The 18,061-nt window shown below is 38.0% G+C and overlaps 1 protein-coding gene across 1 annotated transcript in view; it reads right to left on the reverse strand.

Annotated features, from left to right (window-relative positions):
- LOC127806835 (uncharacterized) overlaps positions 1-18,061 on the reverse strand; it is a 107,201-nt gene that overhangs the window by 66,423 nt on the left and 22,717 nt on the right. Inside the window, exon 4 of the mRNA XM_052344370.1 lies at positions 7,801-7,830. Within this exon, the coding sequence (XP_052200330.1) occupies positions 7,801-7,830 (30 nt within the window). The remainder of the gene's footprint in view (positions 1-7,800; positions 7,831-18,061) is intronic.

Consider the following 18,061-nt stretch of genomic DNA (forward strand, 5'->3'; position numbering starts at 1 on the left):
TTATCAAGGTTGAAGGAACGGTGCAAGAAGGAACACTCATGGTCCTAATTGACAGTGAGAGTACCCACAGCTTTATTGATGAAGGGACAGCTAAAAACATGAAATGTGAGTTATCTAACACTCAACCTTTAGCAGTGACTATGGCTAATGGAAGCATGGTGTTAAGCAGATCAGCATGCATGGGGTTTTGTTGGACAATGCAAGGGGAGACATTTGAAGCCAACCTTAGGCTGCTGAAGCTAGGGGGGGTGCCAAATAGTCTTGGGAGTTGATTGGATGAGAGGGGTAAGTCCTATCAACTTCGACTTTAATAAGATGGAGGTTACGTTGGAAAAGGGAGGCAGGAGAGTTACACTTCAAGGAAATATAGAAACAGGGTCCTGCAAGCTGATCAAGGGAAAGAGGCTGCACAAATTGCTCAAGAGTAAGTTTTCCCAAGTGGCTCAATTATTCTCGATTGAGACCAGTGAGGAGACTGCGAAACAAGGAGAACAAGAGGGCCAATGTTCAATAACTACCTGCAAGCCAACCACAAACCTATGGTAGGTACATGAGCTGGCCTCCCTTGATGCATTACTTATTGAGTTTAGGGATCTATTTGCATAACTTAAGGACCTGCCCCCCAAAAGACCATTTGATCACTCTATCCCTTTACAACCAAATGCCAAACCAGTTAATATAAGATCCTATAGATACCCACCAAAGCTCAAAACTGAAATTGAGAAATTAGTAAGAGAAATGTTGGACAATTCTAGAATCAGAGCCAGCAAAAGCCCATTTGCATCCCTCGTCCTTTTAGTTAAAAACAAGGATCGAACCTGGCGTTTTTGTCAACTAGCGCCAACTTAACCACATCACAATTAAAGACAAATTTCTCATTCCCATCATTGAAGAACTCCTAGATGAACTAAACCATGCATCCGTTTTCTCTAAACTTAAACCTAAGATCGGGCTATCATCAAATCCGAATGAACCCAACTGATATACCCAAAATAACCTTTAGAACCCACCATGGGCATTATGAGTTTACAGTAATGCCTTTCGGATTAACTAATGCACCAGCAACATTTCAAGCACTAATAAACCACATCTTTGAACCTTATCTTCGAAAATTTGTGTTAGTATTTTTTGATGACATATTGATCTATAGCCCAACTTTTTCTAAACACCTAGAACACCTTAAAATTGCATTTAGCATCCTTAAACTCAATCGGCTATGCATCAAAAGGTCCAAATGTGACTTCGCCCAGAAGCAGGTGGAGTATTTGGGGCATGTGATTTCCAGTGTTGGAGTTAGCACTGATCCCAAGAAGATTTCAGCTATGGTAACATGGCCTAAACTAGAGAACATCAAGTCCTTAAGGGGGTTCTTGGGGCTAACGGGTTACTATAGGCATTTTGTGAAAAACTATGGAGTGACAAGCAAGCCACTGACAAAATTATTAAAAAAATATAACTTCAGATGGAATGAAGAGGCAGAAAATGCATTTGGGCAGTTGAAGCAAGCCATGTGCGAAGTGCCAGTGTTGAGGATTCCTGATTTTAGTAAGTCGTTCTTCTTAGAGACCAACACATGTGGAACCGAGGTAGGAGTTGTGTTATCTCAAGAGGGCCGACCCTTAGCTTTCATGAGTCAAGCTTTAGCCTCAAGACATCAAGGGCTCAGCACATATGACAAGGAGTTATTGGTTGTGCTGATGGCAGTGGAAAAATGGAGACACTATTTGGAAAGGGGACAATTTATAATCAAAACAGATCATGAGAGTCTCAAGTTCCTTACCCAACAAAAGTTGCACACTAATTTGTAGAAAAAGGGGATGGCAAAGCTGATGGGACTGGATTTTGTGATTCAGTATAGAAGAGGAAAAGAAAACGTGGCTGCGGATGCCTTATTAAGGCGTTATGAGGAGGGAGACTGTACAGCCATTACAACACTAGTACCAGGAGGTGACAGCAAGCTATGATAAAGGAGCTTGGACACGAGAGTTACTAGAGCAGCTGAGTCTGGACAGCAACAGCAGGTAGGGGTACACTATATGCAATGGCCTGATGAGGTATCGGGGGCAATTGGTGATAGGAGACTGCGAGATCTTGAAGAAAAGAATTCTCCAAACCATGCACAACTCGGCCTTAAGGGGACACTCAGGCATCCAAAACACTTACCACAAGGTGAAACAAGTGTTTTATTGGCCAGGATTAAAGAAATCAATAACAGAGTTCGTGATGCAATGTGACACTTGTAAGAGGCGTAAACATGAATCAGTAGCTAAGCCTGGACTCCTGCAGCCATTAGGGGTTCTAGATCAAGCATGAGCTAATATAACTATGGATTTTGTCGAAGGCTTGCCACGGTAAGAGGGGAGGAACAGTGTCCTAGTCGTGGTGGATCAATTAACCAAGTACAGCCACTTCATCAGCTTGTCCCACCCATTCAGGGCACAAGAGGTGGCTAGAATGTTTCTAAACAATGTAGTGAAGTTACATGGGGTGCCTCAAACGATTATTTCAGACAGGGACAAGCTGTTTACTAGTTTATTTTAGCAAGGTTTACTGAAATCTTTGGGCTCTAAGCTCCACATGTCCACAGCTTACCACCCAGAAACTGACGGCCAATTGGAGAGACTTAATCAATGCCTCAAGACTTACCTGAGGTGTTTCTGCTTTATGTAGCCCAAAGAGTGGCACAAGTGGTTGTCCTTGGCGTGATGGTGGTACAATTCTAGCCACCACCGATCCATTAGAATGACCCCATTTGAGGCGTTATATGGATACAAGCCTAGTCTATTACCATCTATGTGGGAGCCAATGTCGATGGCAGCCGCAGATACCTATCTACAAAACAGGCAGGAGATTCTACACCTTGAAAACTGAGTTGGCCAAGGCTCAAAACTGGATGAAACGACTAACGGATAAAAAGAGGAGTGAGAGAACGTTTGAGGTAGGAGAAAAGGTGTACCTCAAACTCAGTCAGCCCCATCTGAGAACTCTTTCGAGGCAGCCTGTTACTAAACTAAGCCTCAAGTTTTTTGAACCGTATGCCATTACTGCCAAGGTGGTACCAGTAGACTACAAGCTACAACTGCCCGAGGGAACACACATTCACCCTGTGTTCCACGTGTCCTTACTCAGGGGAGCAACTGGGAACCAAACTACCAGTCAAACCATTCCCATTCCATTCAGGGAGGAAGAACTAGCAATCACCACAGTAGCCATCTTGGACAAAAGAGTGATTTTTCAGAAAGGAGCCCCAATCACCCAAGTGCTAGTGCAGTGGTCCTTACTGCACTCCGACAATAATACTTGGGAATACCTGCCATAGTTCCTCCAACAATTCCCAAATGTAGCCAACTTGTTCAGCATTCTTGAGGACAAGAATTAGCTTAAGGGGAGAGGAGTTGTTGTGTACCTAAGGGGGAATAATTGTAATAAACAATAAAGGCTGGTAGGTAATTGTAATTGTGAGGAATTTAGACATTTACATGCGGAAGTGGCAACCGTTTCTGGCACCAACTTCCGCTAGGGACGAGTATATAAGCTCGGCCTGCCTCCTTGTGAAGATATCGAATATCATTTGAAAAATTTCTTGTTCTATTTTGTAATACCCGGGAAGTTATTAAAAGTATAAATGATTTTTAATAAAGGGTATAACTGGAATTATCAAAAGAATAAGGCTATATGACACACTAACGCAGTTTTAGACGATCAAATCAGTCAGAGGGAGTAACCCGGACCTTAGATAGCCAAAGAAAATTGTATAGTATCGACAAGTGATTCGAATTATGATTTTAGGCATCAAAAGAAGTTGGATCGGGAACGATTCCCGGTACAGCTAAAAAGGCAATTGTGATTTAGGCTGAAATACCGAATTATCGTACGGGGCATCCAGGAAGTCAATGGAACCCCGAGGAAATTCATATTTGGCATGTAGAGTAACCCTTCAGTAGTTTTTGGAAGAAACAAAAGGGTTTGTAGCCAAAACGAAGATTCGGGACTAAGTGCAGTTTTCCGAAATTGATAGAGGGAGGTCGAAACGATATTTTTTTGGAATTTTAAAGAGAATGTTTTAAGATATTTCAAAGAGTTATAAAGGTCTTTAAAGAGAAGTTTAGTTTTTGAGCCAGGGGCAAAATCGTAATTTTTGAGGTTGGGGTAAAAGTGTAAAATTAGGGGCATTAGCGTAATTAGTCCATTTTTTTAGGGACTAAAATGCAATTAAAAATTAGTTCAGGGACCATGTTGAAAAGGGTTAAAATGCAATTACCCAAAAGTTCGGATCAAAGTGTAATTATTGAAACCTTTTTACTAGGGGCATTTGGAAAATTCAGGAAAAAGCCTCATAAATGACTTTAATGATAAAGATGAAGTTTCATGATGATATTAGAGATAAGATGAAGCCTTATGATGACGTTAGAGATAAGATGAAGGCTCATGATAACTTTTAGGATAAGATTTGATTGGATAAGATAAGATTTGATTGGATAAGATAAGATTTGGATAAGATTTTATTGGATATGATTTGAATAAGATTTGATTTGGATAACAATGATTATATAAAATCTTAGAAGATTTAGAATGATTGCAGAATATCTTAAAAGATTTGGTAATGATTATATAATATCTTTGAAGATTTACAATGATTGCAAAAGATATTAGAAGATTTAGAATGATTGCAGAATATCTTAGAAGATTTGGTAATGATTATATAATATCTTTGAAGATTTACAATGATTGCAAAAGATATTAGAAGATTTGAAATGATTATAGAAAATCTTATAAGATTTACAATGATTGCAGAAGATCTTTAGAAGATTTGAAATGATTGGAAAAGATTTTGGAAGATTTGAAATGATTGCAGAATATATGTTTCTTGGTGGCTAAGTTTCCAAAAACTATAAATAGGGGTTCATGGCTAAGGATTCTCTCATTCGAAATTATGAGAAGTTCGTGTTGGACAAGAGTGCTTCGGGTTTAGTGGATAGAGGGATTTTTAAGCATACGCGAAGCATCACACGCGCAGAGCACCTGGGCAGTGCGTGAGGACGTGTAAGGAGGTGGTTTGGTTAAAAGACTTGAGGAGTTGCATGAAAATTGAGGTTGGGCACAAGATTCGAGGTGTTCTGAATACGTTCGAGGTGAGTGGTTTGGCTCTAGTTTTACCTTATCTTAAAAATATGTTGGAAGGTGTGAAGTGGGTTCTGGTGGGCAGTGTTACCCTCCCGAACTTAGGTTACACGCAATTGGGACCAATTCTAGTGAGCGGTTTTACCCTCCGGAATTTGGGTTGTTTTGCAAAAGCATTTTACTTATGTATTTGTGGCATCATTTGCATATTGAACATGTGGTATATTGCATCAACTGTTTTTACTTATAAAAGAGTCGGTGCATGGCTTGTGATTTTCATATCATCGGGGTATTGATATTTCGTGTCGATGTTGTGTCCGTGTGGGTCAGGATGAAGTCTACTTGAGAGTGGGACAATGATAATCCAGGTGAACGGGTGTCACACTGGGGCACTCGAGGGAACAATGTTAAACCAGGTGAACGGGTGTCACGACGGTGCACTCGAGGGATTAACGTTAGACCAGGTGAACGGGTGTCACAGTGGGGCATTCGAGGGATTAAATATGTCAGGGAAACTTCTCAAGTTAGACGTGTCTTGCATGTTGTCACTTCTCTGAGTATGCCATGCTCGTGTGTCTCTCATGCATTACATAAACTGTTTCATACCGTCACTTAGATGTTTTATCATCTAACATGGGCTATGCCCCTGGAACGTTTAATGTTCCAGCCAGAGACTGCTGCGAGGGCTAGGATGTGGCCGGTTGGGGGCCTATGGTGCTTAGTTTGATAGTCGTTGTAACGTTTGGAGGCTTCAGAATGTATTTCAGGTTGTAAATGAACAGTTGTGTAGTAGCAAAGTTGTCATCAGATCTGTATTACGTATGTTGTTAAGAGAATACCATGTAAGAACTACGGTATTTGATGTTAATATATCCGCTGCATTGTATTATGTCTCGTTTAGTTTAAGATTATTGATCTTGATAGTTAAACGGGCAAGGCTGGGGTTCTCGGGGTTTGTATCTGCATGTGAAGATAGTTCTTGATACACTGCACGTGTTGAGCTTAAAAAAAAATCCCGGGGATACCCTTATAGTGACACGCCTGGCGAGATGGGGTGTTACATATTTCCCTCTCAATTCTCTTTCTCTCTCTCGTTTCATCTTCTAGTTTTCCCCCCTCTTTCTCTAATTCATTTCTCCCCTACATAATTCCCACCAAGTTCTCTCTACAAAACGAGAGAACACTTTGCTGAATCCAAAGGATTCAACAAACTGTAGGCAGAATTTAAAGTAAAAGACCTTAGGCACCTACAATACTTTCTTGGGATGGCGATAGCTAAGAGCAAGAAGGGCATTTTTATTTCCCAAAGAAAGTACATCCTTGATATGCTGAAGGAGATAGGGAAACTGGGGTGCAGACCTGTAGGAGCACCCCTAGACCAAAATTGGAAGCACAAAATTACTGAAAAGGATCCACTAGTTGAAAGAGAGATATCAACATCTAGTAGGGAAGTCGATCTACTTATCTCTCACCAAACCTGATATTGCTTATAGTGCCAGTGTGATAAGTCAATTCATGCACTCTCCCACAAAGAGACATTTAGAAGCAATGAGTCAGATTCTTCATTAACGTTACCTAAAGAGTACTCTAGGGAAAGGTTTACTATTCAAGAAAAATTACCACTGGAGTGTTGAGTGCTATGTAGATGCAGATAGGGCAGGCTTAGTTGAAGATAAAAAAATCCACCATTGGGCATTGCAAAAAGGTATAGGGAAATGTGGTGATCTCGAGAAGTAAGAAACAGACGTTGCAGAATATAGGGCAATTGCTCAAGGAGCGCGTGAACTAATTTGGATAAGTAGGTTGCTACAAGATCTATTTATTCCAATGGAAGAACCTATGAAGTTATATGAAGATAACAAATTTGCCATAAGCATAGTTCATAACCCTGTTCAACATAATAGGAAAAAGCATGTGAGGATTGACAAAAATGTTATCAAGTCAAAAATTGACAACAAAATTACAAGAAGTTGACATTCTTACAAAATCCCTGTTGAAGTCTGATTTTGAATCAAATGTTAGCAAGCTAGGAATGATTGACATCTATTCACCAACTTGAGGAGGAGTGTTGGAAAATAAGATTCTGAATAATCTAGGATTTTTATATCCCATGATTTAGGGATTATTATTAGAGAATTGTTTTTGTTTTCAGTTGTTTCCTTTCTCTAGTTTGCTTCCTTTTTTCTGTTGTTTCCTATTTTAGAGATTGAGGAGTTATTGTTTCCTAAATCAAATCCTTACTTATAGTCTTCCTTTGGCTATAAATTTTATCACAGCTTATGAATAAGATGAGATTTGGCGAATTACTTCAAAACAGCCTTTGATTTCAGGTCATGTGTCAAAAGTTTTGAATTATTAATATAAAAATATGAGTTAAAGACAATTCTAGATTGATTCTGGATGCCATAGACGTGAGCGTGCTACTTAGCCATTAACTTTTTAGGGTTAATAAATCGTACACCCCCTGATTGATTGGACAAATTTTAAAATTCAAGGGATGTCTGGGCCAAACGACCAAAGTTTAGAGGTGTCTGGTCAGTTTACTCCGCTTTTTATTTCTAAGAAGCACAAACTACAGTAAAGAAAAAAATGCACAGTTTTACAATTAATGGCAAACAAATATTTTAAGAAAATGAAGTAAAAATATAATAAATAGAGACTGGAATGAAGAATATGTACCTTTAAATTTTCATGTAAAGAAGTAATAACCTGAAAAAAAAAGTACGGAATATTAGATTAATATTAATTCTAAAGAGAGTAGAAAACAATTGCAAGATAGACAATCATGAAAATTATCCTTATTAACATAATGCAAAAAATCTAGCAGTAGAAATTTTCTGTTTCCGTCATTATTACAATTATGTGAACTTTTTCATAGCACAACCTATGGCTGGGTTTTGTTGTGGTTCCACCTACAGAAATCTTATGCGTTTAGGATTTCAGGAGGTAGGAGAAAATCTGCAATAGTTACAAATTGTAACAGAAAGTTTGCTTGCTCAAGAGGTTCGATTTGAAGGAGTTCCAAAACCAGGATTGCTGGAAATTCTTGCCAAAAGTAATTGATGACTTGAGATACTAAATTAAAACCAGGAAGGGAAAGGAGGAGCAGGGCTGACAATGGATATAAGATGGGGCTATTCTGAGTTTTTAAACATTAAGCAGTGCAAAGTAACTTCATTACTTTATGATGGAAAGAAGATGAAAAAGGAGAGGAAACAAAAAATCTGGACAACCCACCTAGCATATGTTAGGTCCGGCCCTCTAAGGTTAAGTTTGACATTAATCAATTCAAAGATCTTGGAATTCTATTTCAGTTAAAATAAAGACTTGAAATGGGAAACTTCAGGACCTACTGAACACCAAATATAAGTATGACCCAAAGCCATTACTGTAACGACATTACTACAAGTAATTATCTATTTTTTTAAACCTCTCCCAACTCATTTTCAAAATTAGATAATGGCCATTTCACACATATTACGTCTCTTCCAATTTAGTTTGGGAGCCAACTCACGTTTCCACAGCACTATAATTTTGGTTACCAAAGGAAACCCTCTTACCTAGTTTCAGATCACCTCGTAGTTTGTTCTTTGAGGATTTTTAAAAACTTTACTAGCTCATACCACAATACCCTATGAGAGTATTTTCCATTTTTTTTCCAGATTTTTCCTACCTTTAAATCAAAACAGCCCTGGAAGTTGGCTGTCTCAAAACCTCCCTTAAACCAGTCCAGATCCCAAGTTTCCCCTTTCTGCTCAGCACCAGTTCAGGGCTGTACCTGTTTTTGCTTGACCTTGTAAAGAGAAAAATGTATATCTATTCCATAGATGAGGTGTACAAGAACTTATATACATGCATCCTATTCTAATGTATATATAGTTACTTAATATAAAGATTATAATCAAATCATAATCCTCTTAGCACTCCCCCCTCAAGCTAGAGCATAAATGCCAATCATGCTAAGCTTGGTGCATTTATAGCTCACACGAGGACCTCTGAGCAACTTAGTGAACAAATAAGCTAATTGATCATTAGAGCCCACAAACGCTATGACAATACCTTAAGAAAGCAACTTCTCCTTAACAAAATGACAATCAATCTCAATATGTTTGGTTCTCTAAAACTTGTATAAATGCATCCTATTCTAAGGAAACAATAAATTCTAAAGATATTGGCAAGTCATCTTAAGTATATATATAGTTACTTAATATGAAGATTATAATCAAATCATAATCCTCTTAACACTCCCTCTCAAGCTATAGCATAAACGTTGATCAAGCTAAGCTTGGTGAATAAATCAGATAACTAATCATTAGAACCACAAACATTGTGACAATATCACCAAAAAGCAACTTTTTCCAAACAAAATGACAATCAATCTCAATATGTTTGGTTCTCTCATGAAACACTGGTTTAGAAACTATATGCATTGCAGGCTGATAGTCACAAATCAACTTCATAGACTTGATTTAACTACTAACTCAATCAATTGTTTAATTCACATCAGCTCACATGTTGTTAGGATCATTACCCTATATTAACCTCTGCATTGGGCCAGGCAACAACACTTTGTTTATTACTTTTTCAAAAGACTAAGTTGCCACCAACAAATACACAATATCCAAATCCGGATGCCTATCGTTAGAAGATCCTACCCAATCAGCATCTATATATCCCACAATTTGATTATGACCATAATCTTGATATAACACACCTCAACTACGGACACCCTTAATGTACTGAAGGATGTGAATCACTACATGTCAATGAATGTTACAGAGTGAATCTAGAAACTGACTTACCACACCCACAATGAATGAAATATTTGGATAGGTGACTGTGAGGTAGTTAACTTTGCCAACCAAACCTTAATGGCACCCAGGGTCAAAAATAGACTCGTTCTATCCTAGTAACAACTTGATATTTAGATACATAAGGGTATCTGCTAGCTTGAACCCAAGCATCCTTGTCTCTTCCAACCTATCCAGAGCTTAGTTCCTTTGAGAAATATAAATTCCTTGCTTTGATAGTGCCACCTCAATACCTAGAAGATATTTTAGTTGACCAAAATCCTTGGTTTAAAACTATAGGATAGGTGATTGAGTTAACCAAAACTCTAGGATCGCTGCTTTGAGTTAACCAGAACTCTAGGATAGTTGATTGAGTTTACCAAACCAAGCTTGAGGAGACTATTTTAAGCAATATAGGGATTTTCAAAGGCAACACACCATCCCCAAATCCCCTTGATCAATGAAACCAAGGGGTTACTCCATAAAAACTCCCCCCCATAAGTCACCATGAAGAAAGGCATTTTTAATATATAGTTGATAGAGAGGCTAGTGGAACATGGCAACTAGAGACAAGAATAGTTCAACAAAGGATATCTTGGCAATGAAAGAAAATGTGTCCCCGTAATCAAGGAAAAAAATCTAAGTATACCCTTTAGCAACAAAGCGAGCCTTGAGGTGATCAACTTGGTCAAAGGGAGAGATACCAAGTCCCATTGAAATGTAAAGCAAACATTTCTTTAAACATAGTAGCTCAACCCTAGTTGACAAAGGGCTTCTATAATCATCTTAGGAATAAATACAGAGTAAAGAAAAGAAAAAAACAATAAATTCAAGATAAAGAATGATAACTAATAAAGTTTGAAAAGGGATGTTGAGTACATCAAGTACCTTCACAAAGAGCTATAGGTAGATCAGGATCAAGAGGTGAGAGAGATGAACCAAAGGGAGAAAGCTCAACTGGCACAGAGGATGAATCAGTGAGTTGCTCCATTGTTTGTCTGCTACTAGCTTAGCATGTCGAGGATGACACTAATAAGTTTGAAGATTGGGATGATCAAGGCGAGATGAAGATGGAGGCGGAGTATAAGATGGAAGATCAAGAAATGGTATAATCAAAGGTATAGCTGACGCTAACTTAGACAACTCAAACAATGGGGAAGAATAAGGACTCAAAAAAGGTAACATCAACAAAGACAAAATATCGAGCTAACTTGGGAGAATAGCATTGATGACTTTTCTGAAGATGAATAATCAATAAAAACACATTTGAGAGATTAACCAAAATATAGGAGGAACGGAGTATATGTCAACCTAAGCAAAAAGAATAGAATAAGTGATCTGGTCATTAAGGGAAAATAAAGGCATCTAGTTAATCAAATAACACACTATTAAAACAACATCTTGCCAATATTAGAGAGGGGCATGCATTTGAATAAGTAGAGTGCCAGCAATTTCTATTAAATGACTATTATTCCTTTCAGTGATCCCATTTTGTTATGGGGTGCTAAAGTAAGAAGTTTGGTGAAGAATCCCTTTGGATGCCATGTAAGATTTATAAGGCGTAGACAAGTATTCAAGTGCATTATCATTACAAGGAACACGAATTGGCACATCAAATTGAGTGCGGATTCCAACAGGTAGCACAAAAGGTGGCAAATATTGAAAATAATTTAAAATATTTTTTTTTCATGACACCCTAGTGTGTGAAAAATCATCAATAAATGTGACCAAAAAAACTTATAGAAAAAAAAAATGTGACAAAATAACAAAATCCTTGTTTTGAAGGACCACGACTAGGACCCCATACATCAAAATGAATAATTCAAAAAGAAGAATTCGAATAGTTATTGACTCTACTTGGGGATGAACTCTTAACTATGTTTCCCAAGTTGACATGACTCACACTATGATAGGAAGACTGGACAAATTGGGAAGCATCTTCTTTAGACTAGACCAAGATGGATGTCCTAATCAACTTGTACTCATAGGGGCGAAACATTAGTAGTGCAAGCCACAAATGGAGTAAACGGAGAGAGATAGTACAATCCCCAAGACTCATACTCCATGATAATTGTCCACCCAGTCCTCCCACCCTGAACAAAGACAAAATTAAACAAAAAGGTTATGGAACAATTAAGATCACGAGTGAGATGACTAACAAAAAGTAAATTAAACAAGACATTGTAACAAATGTAGAACAGAGAGTAAGGCTGGAGTAGAAAGGGGTTTAGCACTCCCGAAACCCTTGACTGATGCTTGAGAACCATAAGCCAGTGCAACAATACGTAAAGATCCAGAACATTGGATGTGAGAGAAAAGAGAATTATTACCAAACATGTTACTAGCCCCTGAGTCAAAAATTTAGGGATCGAGAGAAGAGGATTGGGTAAAACAAGTAATGGGACTACCGGGTGTGAGCAAAAGATGCTATAAATGAAGGAGTCGTGCTCTGTTGCACAAAATTAAAAGAGCTAAGCATACTCTTACCTTGAGATAGTCACTAAAAAAGACCTACTAAGGGTTGTATTAGTTACCTGAGGATGACCACATCCACTACTATGGCAACCACCACTACCTCTAAAGTTGTGAGACATCTCAACTCACTACCCATTCTTACCATCTAATTCAAAAATTGCATCATGTGCATCCCTGTGGTCACCAAAGTCAACAAAAGCATAACCTGGCAACCTATTTGCAAGCCAAACACTACACATAACTCCAAACACATGGAATTCATCTTCAAGCTCTTGTTTAGTGACACATGGGTATGAGTTTCTAACAAAGACACGAGACAAGAATCATTGATAAAGGGTGTTATCAAAAGCTAGTAGGAACATTGATTTATCTCTCACACACTAGACCTGACATTGCTTATGTTGTGAGAGTAGTTAGTTAGTTCATGCATGATCCTAAGGAAGAACATCTACAAACAGTTCACAGAATTCTTAAGTACTTAAAAGCTACTCTAGGAAAAATAATTTTGTTAAAAAGGGAAGTAACCTGAAAGTAGAGGCATACACCGATGCTGACCATGTAGGATCTCTTATAGACGAGGTCAACTACAAGCTATTGCACTTGCATAGGAGGAAATTTGGTTACTTGGACGAGCAAGAAGCAAAATGTGATAGCCAAATCAAGTGCAAAAGTAGAATTTCGTGCTATGGCTCTCGATGTTTGTGAACTTCTATGGATCAAAATAATTCTAAAAGATTTGATGATTGAAAGTGGATCGATGAAACTATACTGTAATAACAAATCAGCTGTCAGTATAGCACACAACCCAGTACAACATGATCATGTGGAGAATTAGGGTAAGAACTTCTATATGTTTCATTAAATGGAATGGAGATATATATACAATAGAGAATTTACAAATATGGAAAAGGAGCAGATTTTCCTAATCACCTAATTAAGGTAAGATTCTATATACAGGAGGCTAATTACATCCTTAATTCTAGCCTTAAATCTCCATACTTAATTCCAAAATTCTCAAACTTGATTCTTGACAAATCGAATGAAGCATGTAGACGTGGACAAACACTTCATCAAAGAGAAATTCCCTAGTTCTGCTTACACCCCATGAAATACATTACCTTGGAAAATCTCCCAAATCAATCTCTTGGTGACTGTTTCAGGCCATATAGTGCCTTCTTGAGTTTGTGAACCTTAATTGCAGCTATGTTGCTATTGAATCCTGGGGTATTTCCATGTAGATTTCCTCCTCAAGATCTCCATGCAAGAATGAATTTTTTACATTGAACTGTTGCAAAGGCCAGTCAAATTTAACTGCTAAGGACGAAAGGATTCTTATCATGTTCATTTTGGTAACCAGGGTAAAGGTTTCTTGATAATCGATTCCATATATTTGAGTGTACTCTTTAGCCACCAACCTAACTCTGTACCTCTCAAGTGTCCCATCTACTCTATACTTGATAGTGAAAACCCATTTACATCCCACCGGTTTCTTTCCTTTTGGCAAATCCATTATCTCCCAAGTATTGTTTTTCTCCGGGGTATGCATTTCAACATTCATAGCATTCTCTGGTTCCCTTCCTGAGTGCTATGGGCAAATCAAGGTTAGAAAAGGAACCAGAAGTTGGGCTAAAGGAGATTATCTCATTTCCAGAAGTTGGGTCTGATGACTGGTCTGGCCATGGTTCGGGCTCTGGATTTGTCCTTCTTAAGTAAACTTGTGAGAACTGATTGTTAGTAATGATCTTTACCCCTTCTGGTTGAGAATCAAGTTGTAAGGAGAGCTCATTTTGGGATTCTGAAGGTTCAGGTTCGGGCGCAAGTGTTGGGGTAGTAGCAAGTTCAAGGCTTAGGAGATGATGGTGATAAGTCAAGGAGGAAAAAATCACGATCCTTATCTTCCACAAATGATGTCTCCCTCTAGAAATAAGGTTGCGTGCAGTGTTCTAAAACGCGCTAGGCGTTAGTTGGGCATCAGACTGGAGCCTAGCGCCTAGGACGCCTAGGCGGGGCCTAAGCGGATTTTTTTTTTTTTTTCTTTTAGTTTTTAATGTAATTTGATATTATTTTCAGATAAATAAAAGTTAAAAAGATAAATAAAACTTATATATATAAATCAAAAAATTATATATATTTATATATATAAACAATATATTTATATATATAAATAAATCTGTTATATAAACAAAAACTTGAAACGAAAGATAAAGTCGAACAAGAAAACAGAGAAGGAAAGGAATTCTACGACTTTGATTAAAATGATTTCAACCTCACAGCAAAACAGAAATAGAGCTAGATTATATACTAACTCTAGTCGCTCCTCACATAGCTAATACAACAACACTTGAGATACAATCAGCTACAGCTATAAGCATAACAAAATAATACAACCAACAAATATCCAACACAATACACAAAGTGAAATATGATAACAGCCACTCTAAGTCAACATTCTCTTCTACATGCCCCTTCAATTTGGACTTCCCCAAGATAGGAGTTGTAACTGGTAACTGCTGAGATATAGGAGGAACTTTTAAACTCAGTTTATCACACAAAAATAAGAACCTATCTTTGGGCAATCCTTTAGTGAATATATCAGCAACTTGATGCAAAGAAGGAACATATCTAATATCAACTGCACCTGCTTCAACCTTCTCTCTTACAAAATGCACATCAATCTCGATATGTTTAGTCCTTGAGCGAAATACAGGATTTTCAGCTATATACATTTTGCCGCTAAAAATAGGAGTATGTAAGCATGAAAATCCAAGCTCAGAAAACACCCTGAGCTACAGCACGATATTCAGCCTCACCCACAGATCGTGCAACAACCGATTGTTTCTTAGAACTCCAAACAATTAGATTATTGCCAAGAAAAACACACAAACCACTCGTAGATCTTCTTGTAACCCTATAGCCGGCATGATCAACATCAGTACACACAGACAATGGCAAATCAAATGAAGGAGTAAAAATCAGACCCAGCCAAATAGTTCCTTTAAGATACCGTAGTAAATGTATACAAGCCAGCCAATGTTGATCCTTAGGTGAGGACAAAAACTGACTCCATTTGTTCACAACAAATGATATATCAGGGCGAGTATAGGTGAGATACTGAAGAGAGCCCACAATAGTTCGATAAAGAGAAGGATTAGAGAACAGATTTCCATCATCAGTTAGAGAAGTGGCTGCACTCATAGGAGTAGCACACGGTTTGCACTCAGACATGGCAGCCTTTTTCAACAAATCTAGGGTATACTTAGATTGAGTCAAATAGAGGCCTGTAGAATCACGATAAGCCTCAAACCCTAGAAAATAATTCACTGCACCAAGAGTTTTTAGAGAGAACTGAGTGTCCAGCTGCCGAATGCACTTATGTAAAGCAGCAGAATTTGATCCAGTAATCAGGATATCATCAACATACACCAATACAAACAACACAAATGTAGAGGTTCGTTTTATGAATAAAGAAGCACCAAACACAGCTCTTACGAAACCCCAATCTTGTAAGGCTAATATCAGCTTAGTATACCAGGCTCTTGGAGCCTGCTTTAAACCATAGAGAGATTTCTTTAACCGACACACATGAGAAGACAAAGACTGATCAACAAAGCCCTCTTGTTGCTTCATAAACACTGCTTCATTTAGATCACCATTCAAGAATGCATTATTCATATCAACTTGTTGAATTTCCCATCCAAAAGTTACAGCCAAGGAAAATAACACCCGAATGGTAGGTGCTTTAATAACTGGACTAAAGGTTTCAGCAAAATCTATCCTTGGTGTTTGAAGAAACCCCTTAGCAACTAGCCGAGCCTTGTATTTGAGGATAGAACCATCAGACTTATATTTCACCAAGAAAACCCATTTGCAATCAATTAAATTCATATCGGGAGAAAAAGGAACAAGATCCCAGGCATGGTTCCTCTTTAAGGCTGAAAATTCCTCTTCCATGGCTTTGATCCAATTGCAATCTAAGAGAGCTTCTTGAACAGAACTGGGCTCTAGAGAACTCACTAAGGCATGAGGAGAAGTGAAAGAAAGCGCTCGAGCTTTAGATCTAGTAAGCATAGGATGAATAGAAGGTGCAGGAATATTTCGAACAGTAGCAGGATGAGATACAGGTAATGATAAGGGAGCAGAGCTTGAATTAGTGGCAGACGAAATTGAATTAGTGGCAGAGGAGACTAAGGAATCAGTCGGTGCTGCTGGAGGTGAACAACCAGATTTTACTGCAAAAGGAAAGGAGTTCAAAACAGCAATGGGTAAACCCATGCTAGACTTAGACTGAGAAGTATGAATAGATGAAAATAAATTGGAAAAAGGAAACTCCTCAGGATTAAAACTAACATGTCTAGACACATAAACCCGACCTGAGGGATGCATACAAGTTGTACCCAGCTTGAATATGGTTGTAACCAAGAAACACACACTTTATGGAATGAAAATTGAACTTGTGCTTGTTGTAGGGTCTAAGATAAGGAAAACAAGCACAACCAAAGGGCTGTAAAGTCATATAATTGGGCTGGTTGTTATAAAGTTTCTCAAATGGAGAAAGAAATTGAAGTGGTGAGGCTGGCAGCAAATTTATAGTATAAACAGCTGTTTGAAATGCCTCTACCCAAAATTTTAAAGGCATTTTGGCATGAGCTAAAAGAGTAAGGCCCATTTCAGCTATATGACAATGTTTTCTTTCGGCAACACCATTTTGTTGGTGTGTATATGGACAAGTAAACCAAGGTTGACTGCCACAAGTGCGTAAATAGGGTAAAAAGGCCTTAAATTCTCCACCATTGTCAGTTTGGAGAGCCTTAAGTCTAGACTGATATTGCAACTCAGCAAACTTATGAAAGGTTTGAAAAATGGATAAGGCTACAAATTTAAGTTTCATTGGATACAACCATGTATATCTAGTATAAGCATCCACAAACACAATGTAATATCTATGACCTTCACTAAAAAGAACAGGAGCAAGCCCCCATAAATCGGAATACACTAGCTCCAAGGGATGTAAAGCTGTAATTTGACAATTTTGAAATGGAAGCTGATGCATTTTTCCCATCTTACAAGACTCGCAAAAAGAAAGATTAGTAGAAGAACAAGGAAGATTGATTTTATTCATAACATGTTGCAATACACGAAATGAAGGATGACCCAACCTAGCATGCCATTGTTGACAAACTCTATCCATACAAGTTGACTACATGCTAGGTTTATGAAATGAAGACAAAACCTGCCTATTACAAACATTTAGGCTAGTTACAAATGACTTAGAAAACTGTGGTGGGGAAACCATAGACGAAGAAGTAGGAACAGCTGATGATGCAGCATGCACAAATGCTGGATCCAACTGATAGAGGCCATTTTTAAGAATTCCTCGTAGCAACACCTTGCCCGAATCCTTGTCCTTAATCAAGCAAAAAGTAGAATGAAATTCAGCAATGACATTATGATCATTAGTGAGTTGAGATACACTAATTAAATTCTTTGTCATGCTAGGAACATGAAGAACTTGAGGTAAAGACATGACAGATGTAGGAGAAGTTTGAGTAACTATTTTACTGACACCAATATTAGCAATAGGAAGTATCTTACCATTACTTACTGCCACTTTATCATTGCCACCATATGGAGTATGAACAGAAAGATTGTTCAAACTTGAGGTGATATGATTTGTA

The sequence above is a fragment of the Diospyros lotus genome, chromosome 7, assembly GCF_014633365.1.
Source record: "Diospyros lotus cultivar Yz01 chromosome 7, ASM1463336v1, whole genome shotgun sequence".
Taxonomy (NCBI): domain Eukaryota; kingdom Viridiplantae; phylum Streptophyta; class Magnoliopsida; order Ericales; family Ebenaceae; genus Diospyros; species Diospyros lotus.